General features: G+C 46.5%; 2 protein-coding genes across 3 annotated transcripts in view; one reads left to right on the forward strand and one right to left on the reverse strand.

The window, feature by feature from the left end:
* Positions 1-335: 335 nt before the first annotated feature.
* Positions 336-20,871, forward strand: part of PTPRO (protein tyrosine phosphatase receptor type O) — a 242,538-nt gene continuing 222,002 nt past the window's right edge. The window contains exon 1 of the mRNA XM_065567442.1: positions 336-427. The gene's annotated coding sequence lies outside the window, so the exon portion shown is untranslated. The remainder of the gene's footprint in view (positions 428-20,871) is intronic.
* On the reverse strand, positions 2,114-20,074 carry LOC135975647 (immunoglobulin-like and fibronectin type III domain-containing protein 1). Of its 2 annotated transcripts, XM_065567357.1 has the most exons (6): positions 19,893-20,074; positions 13,969-14,016; positions 12,943-12,988; positions 11,764-11,941; positions 11,054-11,167; positions 2,114-4,883 (listed from the first exon to the last, which is right to left on the reverse strand). In XM_065567357.1, exons 1-6 carry the CDS (start codon positions 19,981-19,983, stop codon positions 4,806-4,808), a joined length of 555 nt encoding a protein of 184 aa, XP_065423429.1. In that variant the 5' UTR covers positions 19,984-20,074; the 3' UTR covers positions 2,114-4,805. The 2 variants fall into 2 exon arrangements, with proteins under 2 accessions (XP_065423429.1, XP_065423431.1); XM_065567359.1 differs by lacking the exon at positions 19,893-20,074 and having other exon boundaries at positions 13,969-14,072.

Genomic DNA, 20,871 nt, shown 5'->3' on the forward strand with positions numbered 1-20,871 from the left:
AACTACTTCATTACAGTGATTGTTTATTTGTTATTCTGAACCAAAACTAAAAATGCTACCCCTGTTCTGTTTCATATAAGATCTGGAAGTAAACAGCCTGTCCCCACCCGCCTTGTGGAGGTGGCTTTCGGTACAGATGATGAATTCAACAACAGACATTCTGACATATACTTTTATTAGTCACAGCATCCAAGCGTGGGCTTGACCACCATGATCCATTTACAGTTTTGCAGGGTGTCGTAATGCATATTTTTCTTGCTTGCCCTTGGAATTGTGGCTTCATCTGTGGGAATTATTTTGTATCTCTTATTGAGGACTGGAGAGTAGTCAAGCTACACTTGAACTTTGATATATTAGCTGATTGGAGCCTCTGCCAGCCTTCAGGATGGAGTTTCTCATCAGCAAGCTCTCCAGAGCATTTTGAAGGGTGAGATTATTGTAAATTTTTGGTTTTGTTTTTTTTATCACAGCCCTGGTTGCTAAATGAGTGTTTGGAACAAACGTTCAAATACTGGCACTTCCCCTAAGGAACAGCAGTATTCAAAGCGAATAATAAGAGTATGATAGGTTTTGTTTGATTTCTAATATGTATCCCTACTGCATACAGAGAAATCACAGCCTGTGGTTAATGCTTAGGACTGGGATTTAGGTTTTTTGACTGCCTTTCCCAAGATCACACAAACATATGGAAAACTCACTGAGCCCCTCAGTGACTCTATTTCCCCTGTGTAAAATTGGGTTGATATCTACCAGTAGGATCACCTGGGGTGCTAGGAGGCTTATTTTTTCCCAAGAGCTTTGAGTTCTGTGGATGGAAATACTGTAATTTTCTCCATTAGGAACTGGACATGGCATTACCAGTAACATACTGGTACTCTGCGATGCCTTTTAGCAAATAGGAAGTGAATCCATCATTGCAGTGATTATCTTGGTGCCCACCTTAGCATAAAAATAAACTAAAAATGGAGCTAGGAAGAAGAAAAGGTGACCAGTGAAAACACTCTATTTAATACAGGAGTTCTCAAACTGGGGGTCGGGACCCCTCAGGGGGTTGCGAGGTTATTATATGGAGGGTCGTCAGCTATCAGCCTCCACCCCATACCCTTCTTTGCCTCCAGCATTTATAATGGTGTTAAATTAAAAATTCTTTTTAATATATTTATAAGGAGGTCGCACTCAGAGGCTTGCTATGTGAAAGGGGTCACGAGTACAAAAGTTTGAGAACCACTGATTTAATATTACTTCTCAGTAAATAATATTCCCCGTAGCTTGAAATGAAGATGGTCTAACAATGCCACCTGCAGGCTGCCTTTGTTCTTAGTCATAGAAGTTGTAGTGCAGAGGTTTCCAAACCATGGGTGTGCCATGCTGGGGGGCCTGGAGGAACTTGGGAAGGGGGGGAGGGTGGAGCGCAATGCGCAAAGCGTTTTTTCCATATTATTATTATTTATTATTATTATAACAAGAACATGAGATTATTCATACAATTTCAGTATGCGTAATTGTCAAATATTTTGCAACTGATTTAATCAGATGGACTTTTTGGCTGATACAAGGCTGCTGATGCAGGACATGAGTGCGTTACAATGTATTTAATTATAAACCCACCGTCATTTCTATTGCAACAACTACCTTTCCCACCTTCCGATTTAGTATAGCCATTCCTATCCTGTCATTACAACAAGCAGTTGTGCAGTGCTTATTCCACTGGTGAGTTTGATATTTATTCATAGCATTACATGGTGAAAAATGGATTGGTACTTATTGCCAAAAGACAGTAGTGTTCTGAAATGAAAGGCAGAAGGTGAAGCAGCTAGAAGCCAATACAGAGAAAAAATTTGCAAAACCAAGAAAACACGATGAAGCATATTTGGATTTTCGTTTCACTTTCATTGCAGCTATTGGAGAAATTAGGCCTCAATGTGTAGTGTTTCAGAGTAGCAGCCGTGTTAGTCTGTATCCGCAAAAAGAAGAACAGGAGTACTTGTGGCACCTTAGAGACTAACAAATTTATTAGAGCATAAGCTTTCGTGGACTACAGCCCACTTCTTCGGATGCAAGAAGTGGGCTGTAGTCCACGAAAGCTTATGCTCTAATAAATTTGTTAGTCTCTAAGGTGCCACAAGTACTCCTGTTCTTCTTAATGTGTAGTGTGTTTAGTAACCTTAGCAAACGATAGCCTGAAGCCAACAAAATTAAGATGCCATTTAGAAACAAAACATGGTGATCTGGTAGGAAAGTACAGCGATTTTTTTTTTTTCTTCAAATGAAAGTTACAAGAAATTAACAAACAAAAACACAATGAAAAATGTGGTATCCCCTCGGCAAGTGCTTTAAAAGCATCCTATCAGTTGCGTACCACATTGCCAAGAATAAAAAGCCTTACACAACTGGGGAAAAACTGATTCTCTCCCAGCAGTGATTGACATTTGTAGGATGATTCTTGGTGACAGTGCAACAGAGAAGTTAAAAAATGATCCCGTTGTCACACAACATGGTCTGCCACCAAATCTCTGACATGTCAGCAAATATCAATGCATTAGAATCTAAAATCTAAAGATTTATTCATAAAAAGAAAGAAATATAAATGAGAGCTAAAATTGGTTAAACAGAATCAATTACATACAGCAATGGCAAAGTTCTTGGTTCAGGCTTGTAGCAGTGATGGAATAAACTGCTGGCTTAAGTTAAGTCTCTGGAGTACATCCACAGCTTGGATGTGTCATTCAGTCCTTTGTGCAGAGCTTCAGTTTGTAGCGAAGTTCCTCCAGAGGTAAGAAGCAGGATTGAAGACAAAATGGAGAAGATGCAGCTGCCTTTTATAGTAGGGCTACCATACGTCCGGATTTCCCTGGACATGTCCGGCTTTTCGCTCTTTAAATAGCCGTCTGGGGGGATTTCTGGGAATCTAAAAACCCCGGTCGGCTATTTAAAGAGTGAAAAGCGGCTGATAGGGTGGCCGAGCGCCGCTCACATTGGGGCCTCAGTAGCCAAAGCCCCTTCCCGGCTCCCCCCCATCCCCTGCAGCCTTAGCACGCCGCCCGGCAGCACTGGGGGCGGGTCTGTGCGCCTGTGAGGGAACGCGGCGGCGGGGCTGGCAGCGGCAGCCAGAGCCCCTCCCCCCCCCCGCACAGCCTCAGCACGCCGCTCGGGTGGGGTGGGGCGGAGCCAGAAACCTTGCTCTAAGCCGAGCGGCACGGTAAGGGGGCTGGGGAGAAGGGGGGCAATCAGGGGACAGGGAGTCCTCTTTTTTGATTGTGGAAATATGGTGACCCTATTTTATAGTCTCTTGGCAAGGAAGCCTGTGCTTCCTTTGTTTCAAACACAAGCTGCCCAGCACATGGCTTGGAAGCCTTAAGTTCTCTCCATAGGCATGTCCCTGCATGCCTTGCTGAGTCATAAGGTGTATCTGCCTTCTCTCAATGGGTCAATTGTATAGCTGATGGTCCTTAATGGGCCATCAAGCAGGCTAGGCAGTGCTGATGCCAAATTGTCTGGGGTGTCACCCAGAAGCATAATACAAGTTTGAAATACAGACAGTATAGAGCCAATACTTATAACTTTAAATACAGAAAATGATATGAAGGGTTAAAATCCATGTGCATTTTATATAACAACCTGGTATATGGATTGTGCCAGGTCTTTTTCATACCCAAAGTCCAGAGTTTGGTCTGGAGACCAAAGGCCTAGCAAATAGTAATTAGCTAAAAAAAGCAAAATAAGCAAAATAACATTGCCTTTGCTAAAATATGCTTAATCAGTAAAAATGCCAAATGTTAAAACAATAACTAAATAATTATGTTTCATCCGATGTTTCAAATTAAACAAAAAATCCCTGTTCCTATTGTGTTTCTCCTAAAGGGAAAACAGTCTTCCCACAGATCCAACCTTGAGTTTATAAAAATTGGCACATGTCAGTATAAAATATGGCATCCTTCCACCTCCTTTCCCAGGGACCAATGCCCTGCCTTAAGACATAAAGGAGACAATCTGTATTATCATATTTTTTCACTGTTTCTTTGCTTTAACCCCTAGGAATGTACCTGTTAGACAATTAAAAAAAATGCTCCATTCCTATGAACCCCAAATCAAAAATTCAAAATATATATATATAATATTTTATACTAATAACCTTTTTATCGAAGTATTAATTAAATGTTAATTTGCTAACTTAAAACCATGAGCGGAGACATTATGTAACCTTTTAACCATTGGCTAATGTGCTGTCTTGTCTTGCTGCAAAACCTATCGTGGGGTGTGGAACTGCCTACCCCGTCACTTTCCCCCGCCCATAAAAAATCTATATGTAATCAATTAATTAATAGTGTCTCTGAGCCTAATAAGCCAAGTGACACTCCGCTAGCGCTGTGTGTAATAAACTCCTATGCTTGACCTCTACACGGTGTGGATTTATGTCCTTTATGATACATACATCCAGATAGCATAATCATAACCAGCAAATCATAACCTTTTCATAGACACCTTACTTGACCTCCTTTGTACAAGATTTGGTTTAACTATAGGACCTTGGTTGCAACAATGATCTATATGGTCACAGTTTATGTCAATAATGTCACACCCACCACAGATATTTTAGGCATCCCCCAGCTGATGCTGTTCATGACTAGTTTCTATATTTTATTAAAAGGCATGAAGTCTGTTGTGTGATGCCTTTCGATAAGAGAGATCCTGTGTACGAGGGTGCTATCCACGTGGCCTTCAGCTTTGCTTCAGCTAGGCTGCTGCCTCCATCTTAACTTTTGAAAGGAAACAGACATGGGAGATGAGAAGCCGAAGGCATGTATTCAAAACTTCTTGTTTGTGGTGTACTGAGAAATAGAGTTGGTGGAAAAATTGTCATTGAAATTTGAAGTTCCAAAACCCTATGAAAGCATTGAAAAACAGAGAAAAAAAAAAGTTTATCAAAGTTCTGAAAATCTGGAGTCTCATAGAAATCTGTGTCTGCACACTGGGAGGGAGAAAACATTTTTAAGTGAGGAATTCAACTCTGTTCTGACACAGGTGATATACAAACTCTCCAACACTGCATCCTCTAACTCCCGAGGAGTTTCAGTAAGTGCAGACGTTACCAAGCAATGATGCTCAAAGGTAAATAACCAGAGTAATAATAACCCTGCACATGTCAGTCACCACAACTGCAAAAAAATCCACTTTCTCTCCCTCCTTTCTTTGGCCCTCACCCTGAAAACATTTAAGGACGTACTTAACTTCATGCACCTGAATGAGCCCCTTGACTTCAACTGAGCATTTGTGGTGCCAGAGTTTTGCAATTTTTAGAGACTAAATGTACCAAAAAACTGGTGAGAAAAATAAAACTTTCCCCCAAACTGCCAAAAAGCTGTGAAAACAACTTCCCCTCAAAAATGTTTAAAAATGTTCCCAAATTCCCCAAAAGAGGACAAAAAATGCACAGAAATGATCAAAACTGTCCCCCAAATGCCCAAAGTGATACAAACTAAGTTTTTTTTTTTTTAAAAAAAGCTTCAAAATGGTTTAAAATGTGTTCTTAAAAAGTGTCCCAAACTATAGCTACACAATAGTCAAAAATGTTCCCACCAAAAGTGGTCAAAGAACTGTGTATGGGCAGGGGTTTCTGTCATGTGTCAATAGTCAATATTTATTTTATGTTAGTGCAGAGGTTCTCAACCTTTCTCTGAGGCCCCCCAAAATGCTATAAAAACTCCACAGACCACCTGTGCCACACAAACTGCATATAAAAGCCAGGTTTGGCGATAAGGGGTAACAAGCAGGGCAATTGCCCAGGGCCCCACGCCACAGGGGCCACCGTGAAGCTCAGTTGCTCAGGCTTCGCCTTCAGCCTCGGGTGGTGGAGCTCGGGGCCCCATGCTGCAGTCCAGTGCAGCAAGGCTTTAGCTTTCTGCCCTGGGCCCTAGCAAGTCTAACACTGGCCATGCTTAGTGGACCCCCTGAAACCGGCCAACGGCCCCCCTGGCCCCTGTTTGAGAACCACTGTGTTATTGTATGCTGAACTGACACAGGGATTTTGATAGTACATCAGTGCCATCCTCTGGTTATTCTATGTATGGAATATAAATGTATTTCATGCTGAGAAATACCCAGTAGTTATTCACTTTAGCAGCTAATTCTGCCATTATGGTTTCTGCCTTATTCCCTCTGTGCAGGATTAGTATTACTCCGATATTCAGCAAACAAAAAATGCCCTTGAAATAACACCCAAGAGGCCACCTTCCATCCCCTCTGAGCTGAGAATTCCAGTGGGAGCCAATTTCTCTTGCGGGGGATGGGGGACAGTGGCGATATACATTGTACTGGGGTCAAAACCCATTTCAGTATTTGCTGATGAGAATACCATAGAAGTTTCAGAAAATTATGGAGTCCTCTTGATACTTTCTTGAATTAGCTTTCAGAGACTACATATTATCTATATTGGGGTTCTCAGCCTGGGGCATGTGACCAGGTATCAGGGACCATCTTTCCTTTCCCCTATTGCTAAATGAGCAGGTCCTGTATGGAAAAGGTGAAAACCACTGATCTATATATATATCTTTGATCTTCTACATGTTTATTTAACAATGTCTGGAAAATGCCAGCCTCAGGGTAATGTTGTTTGTAGAGGCCACCCTGCTTACACATGTGCTATGGGACCACACCAGGATATGCACATTCTGGAATTGGAGTAGGTGGTTACACATTTGGGAATGTCAGCCTAAATAGGGCTTTAGGATCTTCACCTTACATAAAAGGGCAGGGCTGGATTAACTTTTTGTGGGCCTGGTGCCAAACATATTTGTGGGCCCCCATTGGGGAAATAGGGCATGTGATGGGGGCGATCTGCAGAGGGGATGGTTGGGGGGCAATGAGGTGCAGCGCAGCAGGAGTGGCCCCACTCAGTCCAGCACAAGGGCACTGTTTACAAACCCCAAACTGCTAGATGCCCCTTCCACACTGCCCCCCTGCCCAGTGCCCTGCCCTTATGCCCAGCACCCCCTCACTCAGACACCTCCCACACAGATCCCTATGCCCAATGCCCCATGCCCCCAGACCCGCTGCCCAGCACCCCCTGCCCAGAGACCCCTCCCGCTGACCTCCCACCACAACTGCACAGCACCCTGCACACCACACCCCCTGCCCAGCTCCCCCACCCACAGATGCCCTACTGTCCAGCACCCCCTTCACAGTCCCACCATTATAGTTGTACAGTGCCCCATATTCCTGAGGGAATTCTGCATCAAATTCTGTGCATAATATTTTAAAATTCTGCAATTTTTTTTTTTTTTTTTTACAATAAATAAATGTGGAAGCTCCACCACGGCAGTGGGGAGCACAGGCCACTGGCTGCATGGAGGTGGGAGAATACCCTGCAGCCTCCCCCGCCCCTCTGGGACAGGGACTTGGCAGTGAGGCTGAATCTGACCCTGACACAGCACAAGGGCCATGTCTGCCTCAGAAAGACCCTGGGGCCCTGCCCCTTTTGCGCCAGGCACACCAGATGTGGGCAGGGAGGCTCATCCTGGCAGCAGGATCCAAGTGCAGAGGGACTTAGTGTGGGGGGATCCAGATGGGGGTAAGAGGGTTCTGTGTGGGGAAGTCTGGGTGCAGGCAGCTCAGTGCGGGATCTGGATGCACAGGGAGATTCCACGTGCAGGGGCAATGGGAGTCTGTAGGGAGGACCAAGTGAAAGTGGTTGGAGCTCAATGGGGGACGGGGGGTGTCTGGGTGCAGGGGAGGTGGGGTTCATTTGGGTGGAGGTCCAGGTGTAGGTGGTTGGGGCTCAGTGGGGAGGTGTCTGGGTGGGCTCATCGGGGTGGTACAGACGAAGGGGAGGTGGGGCTTGTCAAGGTGAGGGTTTAATGGGCCTGCTTAACAGGGGAGCCCCAGCTGCTGACAAGGGGATCCGCATGCTGGACCCCTGCTTCCCCATCCCATACCCCTTCCCCACCACTCCATCACCCCCCCAGGCTTGGGTAGGGTTACCATATTTCAACACTGAAAAAAGAGGATACTCCACGGGGGCCCTGGCCCTGCCCCAACTCTGCCCCTTCCCTGGCCCTGCCCCAACTCTGCCCTGGCCACGCCCCTTCCCCAAAGTCCCTGCCCCCTCCTCTGAGCACCCTGCATTCCCCCTCCTGCCTCCCGCTCTGATCTTGGTTGGGGGTTGCTAAGTGCTTCCCTGCTCCCCACTCGCCCTGCAGCCTCTGCACCCCCCCACCCCTGCAGCCTCTGAGACCCCTGCTCCCCACTCTCCCTGCAGCCCCTGCAGCCCCTCCGCCCCTGCAGCCTCTGCGTCCCTGCTTGCCCTGCCCCTGCGCCCCCCCACCCCTGCAGCCTCTGAGACTCCGGCTCCCCACTTGCCCTGCAGCCCCTGCAGCCTCTGTGACCCCTGCTCCCCACTCGCCCTGCAGCCCCTGCAGCCCCTGCCCCTGCAGCCTCTATGCCCCTGCCTGCCCTGCTCCTCCTCACCCTGCAGCCCCTGCTCCCCACTCGCCCTGCAGCCCCCACACCCCTCTGCCCCTGCAGCCTCTGCGCCCCCCGCCTGCCCTGCCCCTGCAGCCTCTATGCCCCTGCCTGCCCTGCTCCTCCTCGCCCTGCAGCCTCTGCGCCCCCCGCCTGCCCTGCTCTCCCGCTCACTCGGCAGCCTCTGCCTGGCAGGGGCTTCAGACGCTCAGCGGTGACCAGGGCGGCGCGGGTCCCTGAAGCCCTGGCCACAGCCTCCTTCCTGCCGCCGCCGCGCACATTCCCCGGCCTTTTGTCCCCGCCGGAAACAGCTCCCACGGCGGCGGGTTCCGAGCTGCGCGGGGCAATGGGGCCACAGGAAGGGTCCCCCAGTGGCCGGGGGGTCCCCGCCCGCAAGGGAAGCCCGAGCCCGCCCCGTTCCCCGCCTGAGCATTGTAGCTGGGGCAGCTGGGCTGCGCTGCGGACCCGGCGGATCGTGCTGGGCAGACCCTGGCTTATGCCTCCCTATTTCCCCGGACATGTGTGGCTCTTTGGAAATTCCCCCCAGACGGCGATTTGAGCACCAAAAAGCTGGACATGTTCGGGGAAATCTGGATGTATGGTAACCCTACTTTCCTAACAGTTCCTAACATTCTATCCACTGGATCACCTTTGTCCACATGTTTGTTGGCCCTATAGCAGGGATCGGCAACCTTTGGCACGCGGCTCGCCCCCATTGGCCTGGAGCGGCGAACCGCGGCCAGTGGGAGCTGCGATCAGCTGAACCTGCGGACACGGCAGGTAAACAAACCGGCCCGACTTGCCAGGGTGCTTACCCTGGCGAGCCGCGTGCCAAAGGTTGCCGACCCCTGCCCTATAGCCTATTATTGCTGATAATGGGCAGTTGCTGCTCATGGCTTATGAAAACTAACTTCACAATGAGCCCTGTACAGAACTCTCTTAAATGAGGAAAAAATATTTATTTGCCTGATTCACATGGCATTTTGAGGCTTAATTAATTAGTTTCTCATTGTAGCTTTGAAGATGTACATGCTCAGGGTGCTTAGACTCTCTCCTAGTGTGGATGGAATAGCTTGTGATCAAACTGCCCTCCAATTTTTGATTTTACTCACAATCTCTGCTACCATTTGTGGCTGCATGGACCACTTCCCCACCCATTTGTTTCATAGCTTCACAGAGTTTAAGGGCAGAAGGGACCATTAGATCATCTAGTCTGACTTCCTCTATAACACAGACCAGAGAATTTCCCCAGTTATCACTGTGTTGAGTCCAGTAACTTGTGTTTGGCTAAAGCATATCTTCCAGAAAGACATGCAGTCTTGATCTGAAGACTTCAAGAAACGGAGAATCCACCACTTCCTTTGGTAGTTTGTTCCAATTGTTAATCATGCTCGCTGTTAAAAATGTGCGCAGTATACAGGGGTAAACCCACCTCGCTACTACTGCTCACCAGTAGCGTAGCTAGCGGGGTGCAGGGGAAGCAGCTGCTTCCCCCGCCTTTCCAAAAGCGGCTGGAGGAGTGAGGGGGGGGCGCAGGCTGGCGGCCCGCAGCGCGGCCAGTAGCCATGGGGGGGCGGCGGGCACGGCCGGAGGAGTGGGGGGGGCCCAGGCTGGTGGCCCACAGCACGGCCGGCAGCCATGGGGAGGCGGCAGGCACGGCCGGAGGAGCGGGGGGGGCGCAGCATGGCGGCCAGCAGCCACAGCTGGAGGAGCAAGGGGGGGACCACGGGGGTGGCACGGCAGGGCCGGAGGAGCCTTGGGGGGGGGGCGGTGCGGCCGGAGGAGGAGCCAAGGCGGGGGCGCAGAGCGGTCAGAGGAGGAGCCAAGGGGGGGGCGCCTTTTTTATGTTTGCTCCCCCTCCTCTTAGAAGCTGGCTACGCCACTGCTGCTCATCACTCTTTGTTCATACAGCCAAAGATCCCGTTATCTCTTTTTGATACACGTTGCACAGAGAGTTCATTTGGCACTGCATAAATGTCTCTAAAACAGCTATAAAAACTGCATGCATAGGAAAGGCATATTAGAAAAATATTTAATGTATTTTTAGCTTATTCTGAATGCAATGGAGCAGCAGGAAATGAGGAAGAGGACTCAGCACCATGTAATCATCCTGCTGTTCATAAATCACCTGCACCATCAGTGATCTAATGACCATGGCTGTGAACTTCTGTAACTAGGTCTAATTTTTAATTTCCTTGAGAGTCCTCTTTGAAAGAAGACAGGGACACAATGCCCATCAAAATGATTGAGACTAGTCTGAATTTGCTGATTTGAGACTGCAGGCATCAATTTATTGCCTGTGGGGTTCTTGAATTTCCATGGAGGACCCTGATGGACTTGAATCTTTATTGTAACCCCTTCATCTTCTGCGCTTCAGGTTTCATGCCACATCCACCAGCAGAGGACAACTGGATGGGACTCCCACTTCAATTATGCTCCTTAATCAACCAAAGGGGTTGCTATTGAGAGGCACATTATAAAGCAATTCTTACACACTCTGTTGCTGCACAGTGAATCGGGCATGTTATGAGTCAGATCTAAGTGACCACTGTAATCTCAGCATGGCTTGATCTAGCCACTCCATCTCCCACCTTACCTTGTACAGGTAAATTCTGCTCTCAGGATTTTTCAGGTCCATCTCTAGATGGAATGTAGCATTCCCCTCCTTATTGACCTTGATGTGTTTGAGGTTTGTGACACTGTAGATATACTGTGAAGGACAGACACAAGCACATGGTATATGATAGGGCTGGCTTTGGTAGATCTGCCATTAGATTGTCAAAATGGGGTGGAACCTACTCTACCCACCACTGTATCAGTGTAGTAAAAGGAACAGCACTAGCCCTCCACTTTTTGCTGCTTTAGGCAAGCTGGATAGTACCCAGCAGCCTCCTGGTCACTCATACACAAAACAAACACCATTGGTCCAATTTTCAAATATGGTTGCCGCTATTGGTTGACCTAATTCTACATTTGAGTGTGTAAATCAGCACTTAGGTGCACAAATATCCATCACAGACACCCAATACAAAATTCAGCACCCAGGTTTTAAAAAATGGGCTCCCTGGTACCAATTCCACCAATACCTTGCAAAGTGAAGTCCCCTGAAATTACAGGAGTTACACACAGGTCAGGCTGGAATTGAGCCTTCTTTGTTGTATTGCCACTAATGTTTTGCTGCCCTTGGGTAAAATGTTCAAAAGCATATAAGTGATTTAGGAGCTTAAATCCCATTTTCTAAAGTGATTTAGGCCCTGAGGAGCTTAAGTCTCATTGAAATCCAATGGTTTTCAAGGTTTGTCTTACCTGTTGTTGCTTGTCCTCTCTGTCCTTCTTCATCTGCTGAAGCTTCCTCAGCATCCCACGGAAGTCAACAATCCCATGCTTTAAACAGATTTTCTCATAATCCTTCCTATCGGCATTCAGCAGCAACTGCCAGACCTGTTCCATGTCAACTTCCTTCTTCTGTGTAGGTAGTGGAGTTCTAAGGAACAGTCACAGGAGGAAAAGCTGGGAGTTTAGATAGGCAACAGGGAGCACCTCTTTCCTCTTATAGAATCATAGAAGCATAGAATATCAGGGTTGGAAGGGACCTCAGAAGGTCATCTAATCCAACCCCCTGCTCAAAGCAGGACCAATCCCCAACTAAATGATCCCAGCCAGGGCTTTGTCAAGCCTAACCTTAAAAACCTCTAAAGAAGGAGATTCCACCACCTCCCTGGGTAACCCATTCCAGTGCTTCACCACCCTCCTAGTGAAAAAGTTTTTCCTAATATCCAACCTAAACCTCCCCCTCTGCAACTTGAGACCATTACTCCTTGTTCTGTCATCTGGTACCATGAGAACAGTCTAGATCCATCCTCTTTGAAACCCTCTTTCAGGTAGTTGAAAGCAGCTATCAAATTCTCCCTCATTCTTCTCTTCTGCAGACTAAACAATCCCAGTTCCCTCAGCCTCTCCTCATAAGTCATGTGCACCAGCCCCCTAATCATTTTTGTTGCCCTCCGCAACTTAATTTACCCCTCTTTCATTCTTCATCCCCACCCTTTCTGGAGGTCATATCCACCAGCAAATGAAGACTAGACCAGATGGGACTCTTTCTGAGACACATTGATGCTGCTCCTTAATTGGCCAGAGGTGTTACTGTTGAGATACATGCCACGTGTCTCTGTACCCTTTTTCAGCCATCTCCCCAATAAGTTCAGTGTGAGCTAAAATGCAGGAGCAGAAGAGACACAGATCCCTCAAGGCAAACTTTGTGATACAAGACAGTATCAGCAGCACAACCCTGTAGATGCCTCCTACTGGAGAGCACTGGCACCTCAGCCCCAGAGCCAGTAGCAGAGCACTTTCCATGTGGTGACTCCAAGCAAGCAGAAGCAGGTAGTGTTGCCTGGATGGTCTGTGAAGGGTGGATAGTCACCCCTGCCACAAAGGCTAAACAAGCCTCTTTTATGACACTGGTCCTGCCCCGGGGCCACTCACCGCTTCCTTAACATTTTCCTGAAGTCCTGCAACTCTTTCTTCAGGTCTATAAGAAAAAGAAATGGTAGGATGTGAAAATGGAGTCACCCAACAGGACATAACACAGAACCAAAAAGAGCTTTAGAAAAACGAAGGCCACCATGGAGCAAAGTGGCCACTGATTTGGGATCTCTCCACTAATAGGTGTCCAAATTGAGACATCTTAGGCCACTTCTGAAAATTTAGCTGAAAACGCACTATTGCAGCTAAATGGCAAGCTGTGTTTTAGATCCCTTTTAGTCCCTCTAGTGCACCCTTTAGGTGACAGGCCTGTCTTCCTCTCACCTTTCCCACCGAGCAACCACGCTGGGACTGGATCTCTGGGTGGCAGCCCCCTTATTTCCCAACCACATTAACACAACAGGTCCAACTGGGCTTGGCACCTGCAAACCATTTTTCTTCAGGGGCTTGTGAGTGACTCAGAAATGGCTTCTTCAAAATCAAAGCACTATTTATTCATCCAAAGGTACATAACAAGCAGAGAAAAAGGATAAAACAACAAAAGGCCTATACACCTGGGTCTTACCTAAACTTTATTCTTTTCTTGTAAGTTTTGGGTAAGTTCCACTCAGCTCAGACACCCCTTTTCCTGAGAAAGACAGACAGCTCCTGAAGCATTCTCTGTCTCTCTCCGTCAAAGATCCATCCCCAGCCTCTACTGCCTGCTCAATCCCCCTTCCTTCCTAGGCCAGGGACTTTAATAGTTTAATATCCCCTTTGATCCCAGATGTGGGTCTGAGAAAAATAAACCTTGCTAGCTGAGTTGGAGCCAGACAGGTGGACATTCTCTTATTATTAGCTTCCCCACTGTTTCTCTCTGATGGTACCTTTTCTTTGCCATCGTTCTATTTCTTGTTTGTTTCCCCTAACAGTCTCCTTTGATTCTGCTTCTTGCAGCCAGGCTGGATAATATCAAGCAGGTTAACTGAAGTGCCTATGATATTCATAGAACATAATATAGATAGCTCTCTTGTTCTTCACACTTACCCTCCTGAGGCTCAGTGGGGAATGGTTTTGTTGTTTTCTTGAAACTAACTGATGAGTTGGGAGAGGAGATAGAGCAAAGAAATAAAAGAAAAAAAATCATTAGGTAACACAGCCACCATAATAATAATACTAACAGACAACCCACCAACCTTAAGCATATTCTCACCAGCAACCACACACCACACCATAACAACTCTAACTCAGGAACCAACCCATGCAACAAACCTCAATGCCAACTCTGCCCACATATCTACACCAGCAACACCATCACAGGACCTAACCAGATCAGCTACAACATCACCGGTTCATTCACCTGCACGTCCACCAATGTTATATATGCCATCATGTGCCAGCAATGCCCCTCTGCTATGTACATTGGCCAAACTGGACAGTCACTATGCAAGAGGATAAATGGACACAAGTCAGATATCAGGAATGGCAATACACAAAAACCTGTAGGAGAACACTTCAACCTCCCTGGCCACACAATAGCAGATGTTAAGGTAGCCATCTTACAGCAAAAAATACTTCAGGACCAGACTCCAAAGAGAAAGTGCTGAGCTCCAGTTCATTTGCAAATTTGACACCATCAGATCAGGATTAAACAAAGACTGTGAATGGCTATCGAACTACAGAAGCAGTTTCTCCTCCCTTGGTGTTCACACCTCAACTGCTAGCAGAGCACCTCACCCTCCCTGATTGAACTAACCTCGTTATCTCCATACTGATTTATACCTGCCTCTGGAAATTTCCATTACTTGCGTCTGATGAAGTGGGCATTCACCCACGAAAGCTTATGCTCCAGTACTTCTGTTAGTCTTAAAGGTGCCACAGGACCCGCTGTTGCTACTAACTAGCCTTAATACTTATACAAGTGTCTTCCATCCCAGGATCTCTAATCTGTGAAAGTCACAGGGAAATCCCAGCCTGGATTTATGTGTCATGGATTCCCAATAACTCCCAGTTATTAGTAAATATGTAGACTCATAGACTTTAAGGTCAGAAGGGACCATTATGATCGTCTAGTCTGACCTCCTGCACAACGCAGGCCACAGAATCTCACCCACCCATTTCTGTAACAAACCCCTGACCTATGTCTGAGCTATTGAAGTCCTCAACTTGTGGTTTAAAGACTTCAAGGTACAGAGAATCCTCCAGAAAGTGACCTGTGCCCTATGCTGCAGAGGAAGGCGAAAAACCCCCAGGACCTCTGCCAATCTGCCCTGGAGGAAAATTCCTTCCCGACCCCAAATATGGCAATCAGCTAAACCCTGAGCATGTGGGCAAGACTCACCAGTCAGACACCCAGGAAAGAATTCTCTGTAGTAACTCAGATCCCACCCCATCTAACATCCCATCACAGGCCATTGGGCATATTTACCGCTAATAATCAAAGATCAATTAATTGCCAAAATTAGGCTATCCCATCATACCATCCCCTCCATAGACTTATCAAGCTTAGTCTTGAAGCCAGATATGCCTTTTGCCTCCACTGCTCCGCTTGGAAGGCTATTCCAGAACTTCACTCCTTGGATGGTTAGAAACCTTTGTCTAGTTTCAAGTCTAAACTTCCTGATGGCCAGTTTATATCTATTTGTTCTTGTGCCCACATTGGTACTGAGCTTAAATAATTCCTTTCCCTCCCTGGTATTTATCCCTCTGATATATTTATAGAGAGCAATCATATCTCCCCTCAGCCTTCTTTTGGTTAGGCTAAACAAGCCAAGCTCTTTGAGTCTCCTTTCATAAGACAGGTTTTTCATTCCTCGGATCATCCTAGTCGTCCTTCTCTGTACCTGTTCCACTTTGAATTCATCCTTCTTAAACATGGGAGACCAGAACTGCACACAATATTCCAGATGAGGTCTCACCAGTGCCTTGTATAATGGTACTAACACCTCCTTATCTCTACTGGAAATACCTCGCCTGATGCACCCCAAGACCGCATTAGCTTTTTTTCACAGCCATATCACATTGGTGGCTCATAGTCATCCTGTGATCAACCAATACTCCGAGGTCCTTCTCCTCCTCTGTTACTTCCAACGGATGTGTCTCCAGTTTATAACAAAAATTCTTGTTATTAATCCTTAAATGCATGACCTTGCACTTTTTACTATTAAATTTCATCCTATTACTGTTACTCCAGTTTACAAGGTCATCCAGATCCCGGTCCCTCTCTGTATTGGCAATACCTCCCAGCTTCGTGTCATCCACAAACTTTATTAGCACATTCCCACTTTTTGTGCCAAGGTCAGTAATAAAAAGATTAAATAAGATTGATCCCAAAACCGATCCCTGAGGAACTCCAGTAGTAACCTCCCTCCAGCCTGACAGTTCATCTTTCAGTATGACCTGTTGTAGTCTCCCCTTTAACCAGTTCCTTATCCAGCTTTCAATTTTCATATTGATCCCCATCTAATTCCCTATGTGGAACTGTATCAAATGCATTACTGAAATCGAGGTAAATTAGATCCACTGCATTTCCTTTGTCTAAAAAATCTGTTACCTTCTCAAAGGAGGAGATCAGGTTGGTTTGGCACGATCTACCTTTTGTAAAACCATGTTGTATTTTGTCCCAATTACTATTGACCTCAATGTCCTTAACTACTTTCTCCTTCAAAATTTTTGTCAAAACCTTGCATACTACAGATGTCAAACTGACAGGCCTGTAGTTACCCGGATCACTTTTTTTCCCCTTTCTTAAAAATAGGAACTATGTTAGCAATTCTCCAGTCATATGGTACAACTCCTGAGTTTACAGATTCATTAAAAATTCTTGCTAATGGGCTTGCAATTTCATGTTCCAGTTCCTTTAATTTGTATTCTAGCAGTACCTAGATTAGCTGATCTCTCTATTGCAATCCAGTTGGATGAAGCAACAGATATATCAAAAGAAGCTAATGTAGTTGCTTATGTTTAGTACTCTCGTGAAACAGCAATATTGGAAGATGTTTTGTTCTGCAAGCCACTGGATCTGAACTGTATCTTAAACAACCTCCTAACTTCTCACTGCGTCAGACTCTGCACTGATTGAGCCCCTTCTATGTCTGGAGGAGGTAGAGCAGGCTTGAAAGCCAAATTGTTTAAAATTGCTCCACATGTATTGTGGACTCGTATGATACATTGCGAAGCCCTTGCAACTCAAAACATGGATCAGCAACTTACTGATGTTCTGAGTTCTGCTATTAATATCATTAACTTTATCAAGATGCAGCCCACAAAGGTACATCTCTTTGCAGTGCTTTGTGCAGAAATGGGAGCAGAGTACAATATTTTGTTGTTTCACATGAAAGTCAGGTGACTATCCGGGGGGAACTACGAAACAAAGTTTAACTTTTTCTAGTGAATTTGAATTTCAGCAATGCAGAGACACTGCTTAGCTTGTGCTTTTGGCTTACCTTGCTGATATTTTTGACAAACTGAATTCTCTAAATGTCTCATTGCAAGGGGCGGAGAGTACTATTTTTGACCTGCACAACAAGATATCGGCATTCAAAAGAAAGCTAGATCTCTGGGAAACAAAGATCGAAACTGGATTAAGTGTTCCATTCCTGTTGTTAACTGACATTATTGACTAAACAGAATCTGAACTTTTGAGTGTTGTGGAGCCAATCAAGAATCACTTGACTTCTCTCCGAGCCAGTTTAGGGAAATGTACCCCGAATGACTGGATGATCCAACCTTTTGTAGCTGAGGCAGTGACCTTGTCCTCCTGAATGTCATTTGAGAGATGGAAGCTGATTAAACTTCACAGTGATAGGACACAGGACATTCAATTTAAAAAACAGCCTTTGGGGGATTTTTGGTTGAAAGTTGGCTCCAAATATCCAGCTTTGTCAAAGTGTGCAATGAAAGCTCTTTTGCCATTTTGTTTATCTTATTTGTGTGAGATTGGATTCTGGCTGTGCTAAAGACAAAGTACCATTCGACACTGGAAGTAGAGGACAACCACAGAGTGTTGGTTTCAAAAGTCTCCCTACAAATTGATAAACTGTCCTCAGCGAAACAGGCACACTCTACGCATTAATTGGTAAGTATCTGTGTATTTGAAACTTAATGGGTGTAGGTAATTTTAATTAAAGTTGTGTTAAGGTATCCATTAGGCTATCTAGCATACTTTTCTAGGTGTCTATTTTGGTCTGGGTTGTAGGGGCACGACTAAAAATTGTAACTCAAAGGGGGCTCAGCTCAAAAGCTTTGAAAACCACTGTATTAATGTCACTGTTTCATCTTGTCAAGATATAATGCTCCAGAAATACAGTGCACTCCTTTTGTAAGAATCACATCCGTCCCAGATGATTTGATTCTTGTAAGCGGTTGATTCTTACAAGCGGAGTATAGGTTAGTCTAGCAATGATGTTGTCCAGGTGGTTTTGATCACTATAAGTAGGTGATTTTTATAAACAGAGTGCACTGTGATTTAGACTTCTATAACTGCATGTCAAGAGCCAAAAGTGAGCTACCACGTATAATATACAGATTTATACCAAAAAATACCATAAAAGAACGACAAAGTTTCCAGGTCAAGATTTCAAAATTCAGGAAATGCTAATATTTAGGCTGAATGTGCAGTCTTAACTTGCATCCCCACCCTTTGGTGCATATGCACTGCAATAGTCTGTTGTAGACTATGGCATGAACATACAGTGCACTCTATGACTACATGACCACATAGTGCACCATTATTAGTGCAGCATGCTTGGTTCATTCCATGGGGTATGCACAGTGTGAGAGGAAGGGCTGCAATGTTTATTTTTAAATGACTCATTGGAACACAAGTGAAGAGGAAGGCTGCACGCAACTGACAGCTGCAAGGAAAAATGATTTATGTGCTCTCTGGAAATGTTTTTTTTTTTAAACAGCTTTCTTTAAATAAATCCAGTTTATTTAAGTATATTTATGTCTGATACATTATTTTTATCCTCACTGTGCAGTTAATGCAGGGGTTCTCAAACTTCATTGCACCGTGACCCCCTTCAGACAACAGAAATTACTACATGACCCGGGTTGGGGGGGGGGGACCAAAGTCTGAGCCCCAGCATCCTAGGCGGCGGGCGGGGGGCAAAGCCCAAGAGCGTCATCCCCGGGCAGAGAGCCTATGGGCGGTGGGTGAGCCACAAGCTCAGGGAGGCTAGTCCCCAGCTCAGCCCACCTCTCCTGCCTGAGGCCCCACCTCTCCCCACCCTCTTCCCCTGCTGCAGCCCAGAGGCCCCTCACCCCCCACGGCTGCCAGCCCTCCAGCTCCAGAGTGCCCGGCGGGTGGGTGCACAGCCCCCGCAGCCCTGGATCACCGGGTGGGAGGCACACGGCGCGCTCCCCCACCCCAAACCTGGAGCATTGGGTGGCATGGCCCCAGCCTCCCCAAGTCCTCTTCCTGGAAGAGGAGCAGCCTGCTTGGGCTGGGGCCAACTAGCAGCAAGCAGGAGGGGGGCCTCAGGGTGAAACATGGGCAGGGCTACACGAGGCTGTTTGGGGAGGCACAGCCTTCCCCTGCCTATGCTACCCTATGCCCATGACGGGGCCTGTAACCTGAGCCCCACCACCCAGGGATGAAGCCAAAGCCAGAGCCCCCGGTGGTGGAGCTCAGGCTTCGGCTTCGGCCGTGGGCCCCAGCCAGTCTAACGTCAGCCCTGGTGACCCCATTAAAACAGGGTCATGACCCACTTTGGACTCCCGACCCATAGTTTGAGAACTGCTGAGTTAATGCAATGCTATCTTGCTCACTGGACCCTCGACCTGTCAGGAACAGATCTCAAATCTGGGCCGGCTCTAACTTTTTTGCTGCCCCAAGTAGCAAAAAAAAGCGCCACCCCACTGAGTCCCCCCTCCCCCCGCCGAGCACCGCGCCACCGGAGCGCCCCCCCCCCCCCGCGGAATGCCTCGCCACGCTGCCCCCCGCCACCCCAAGATTGGCCGCCCCTTACCTGGTGCCTGGAGCCGGCCCTGTGTGTGTGTGTGTGTGTGTGTGTGTGTGTGTGTGTGTGTGTGTGTGTGCATGAGCATCTGTGCGCACATGTAATTTGCTGCTCTCTGTGGTCCTAAGACTGCACAACACTCATCTGAGTGTTAAAGAATATACACACAGGCAAGGAGACGCACTGTGAAAACTCATAGTCTCAGAGTGCACAGCAGGTGTGGTGACCAAAGTATCAAATGAAAGGAAGATTATTCATTAACAGGTTGAGAAATCACATATTTGTGAAGAAATGTCACTTCAGTTAACTCCCGGATAGCTAGATATGGTAATAGGCACATTTGAAAATTTTACCCAAGTGAGTTAAGTACCCCACTGAAAGTCAGAGGGATTGAGGCTTTTAAACCAGGTGATTTTGAAAACTCTTTCTTGGATGGATTTTTCAAAGGGCACAGCACCAAGCAGCTCCCATTGTAACACTAATGGCAAAGTGCTGAGCCCTTTTGAGAATCTGGCCATATTTGTCTAACGCCCTGGCTGTTCCTGATGGCTCTCCATAGGGGAAAATCCTCAGCTATGGTAAATCTGCACGGTGCCATTGCCCTCTATGGAGCTACAGTGACATCCATCTGCTGAGGACCTGGCCCTTGGATTCTAGAGTAAGAATCTCACCCTGCTTAGCAATTTCTTTATTGACCAAGCTTTTTCCAAAAAGAACAAGAGAAACAGATGGAAATGTTTATAGAGTCTGTTGCCTGGATAAAGGAGGACAGTAGTTGGCTACAGTAGAAGGGGAGCTGATTTTCTGTGAAGAGATGAAGTACTAGAGTAACCAATGCATTCTCTTTCAGTGAGCACTGAAACCTAGAAGAAAAGATTCCACAATATTTAACATGACTTTTTTTTCTTGGAAGAATTAAACTGATGTATTTCTTGCTCCGTTCTAGGAACACCCACACACCCACAGTGCAGCCCCGGGAGTCCTAGAG

Source organism: Chrysemys picta, chromosome 1 (genome assembly GCF_011386835.1).
Source record: "Chrysemys picta bellii isolate R12L10 chromosome 1, ASM1138683v2, whole genome shotgun sequence".
Taxonomy (NCBI): Eukaryota; Metazoa; Chordata; order Testudines; family Emydidae; genus Chrysemys; species Chrysemys picta.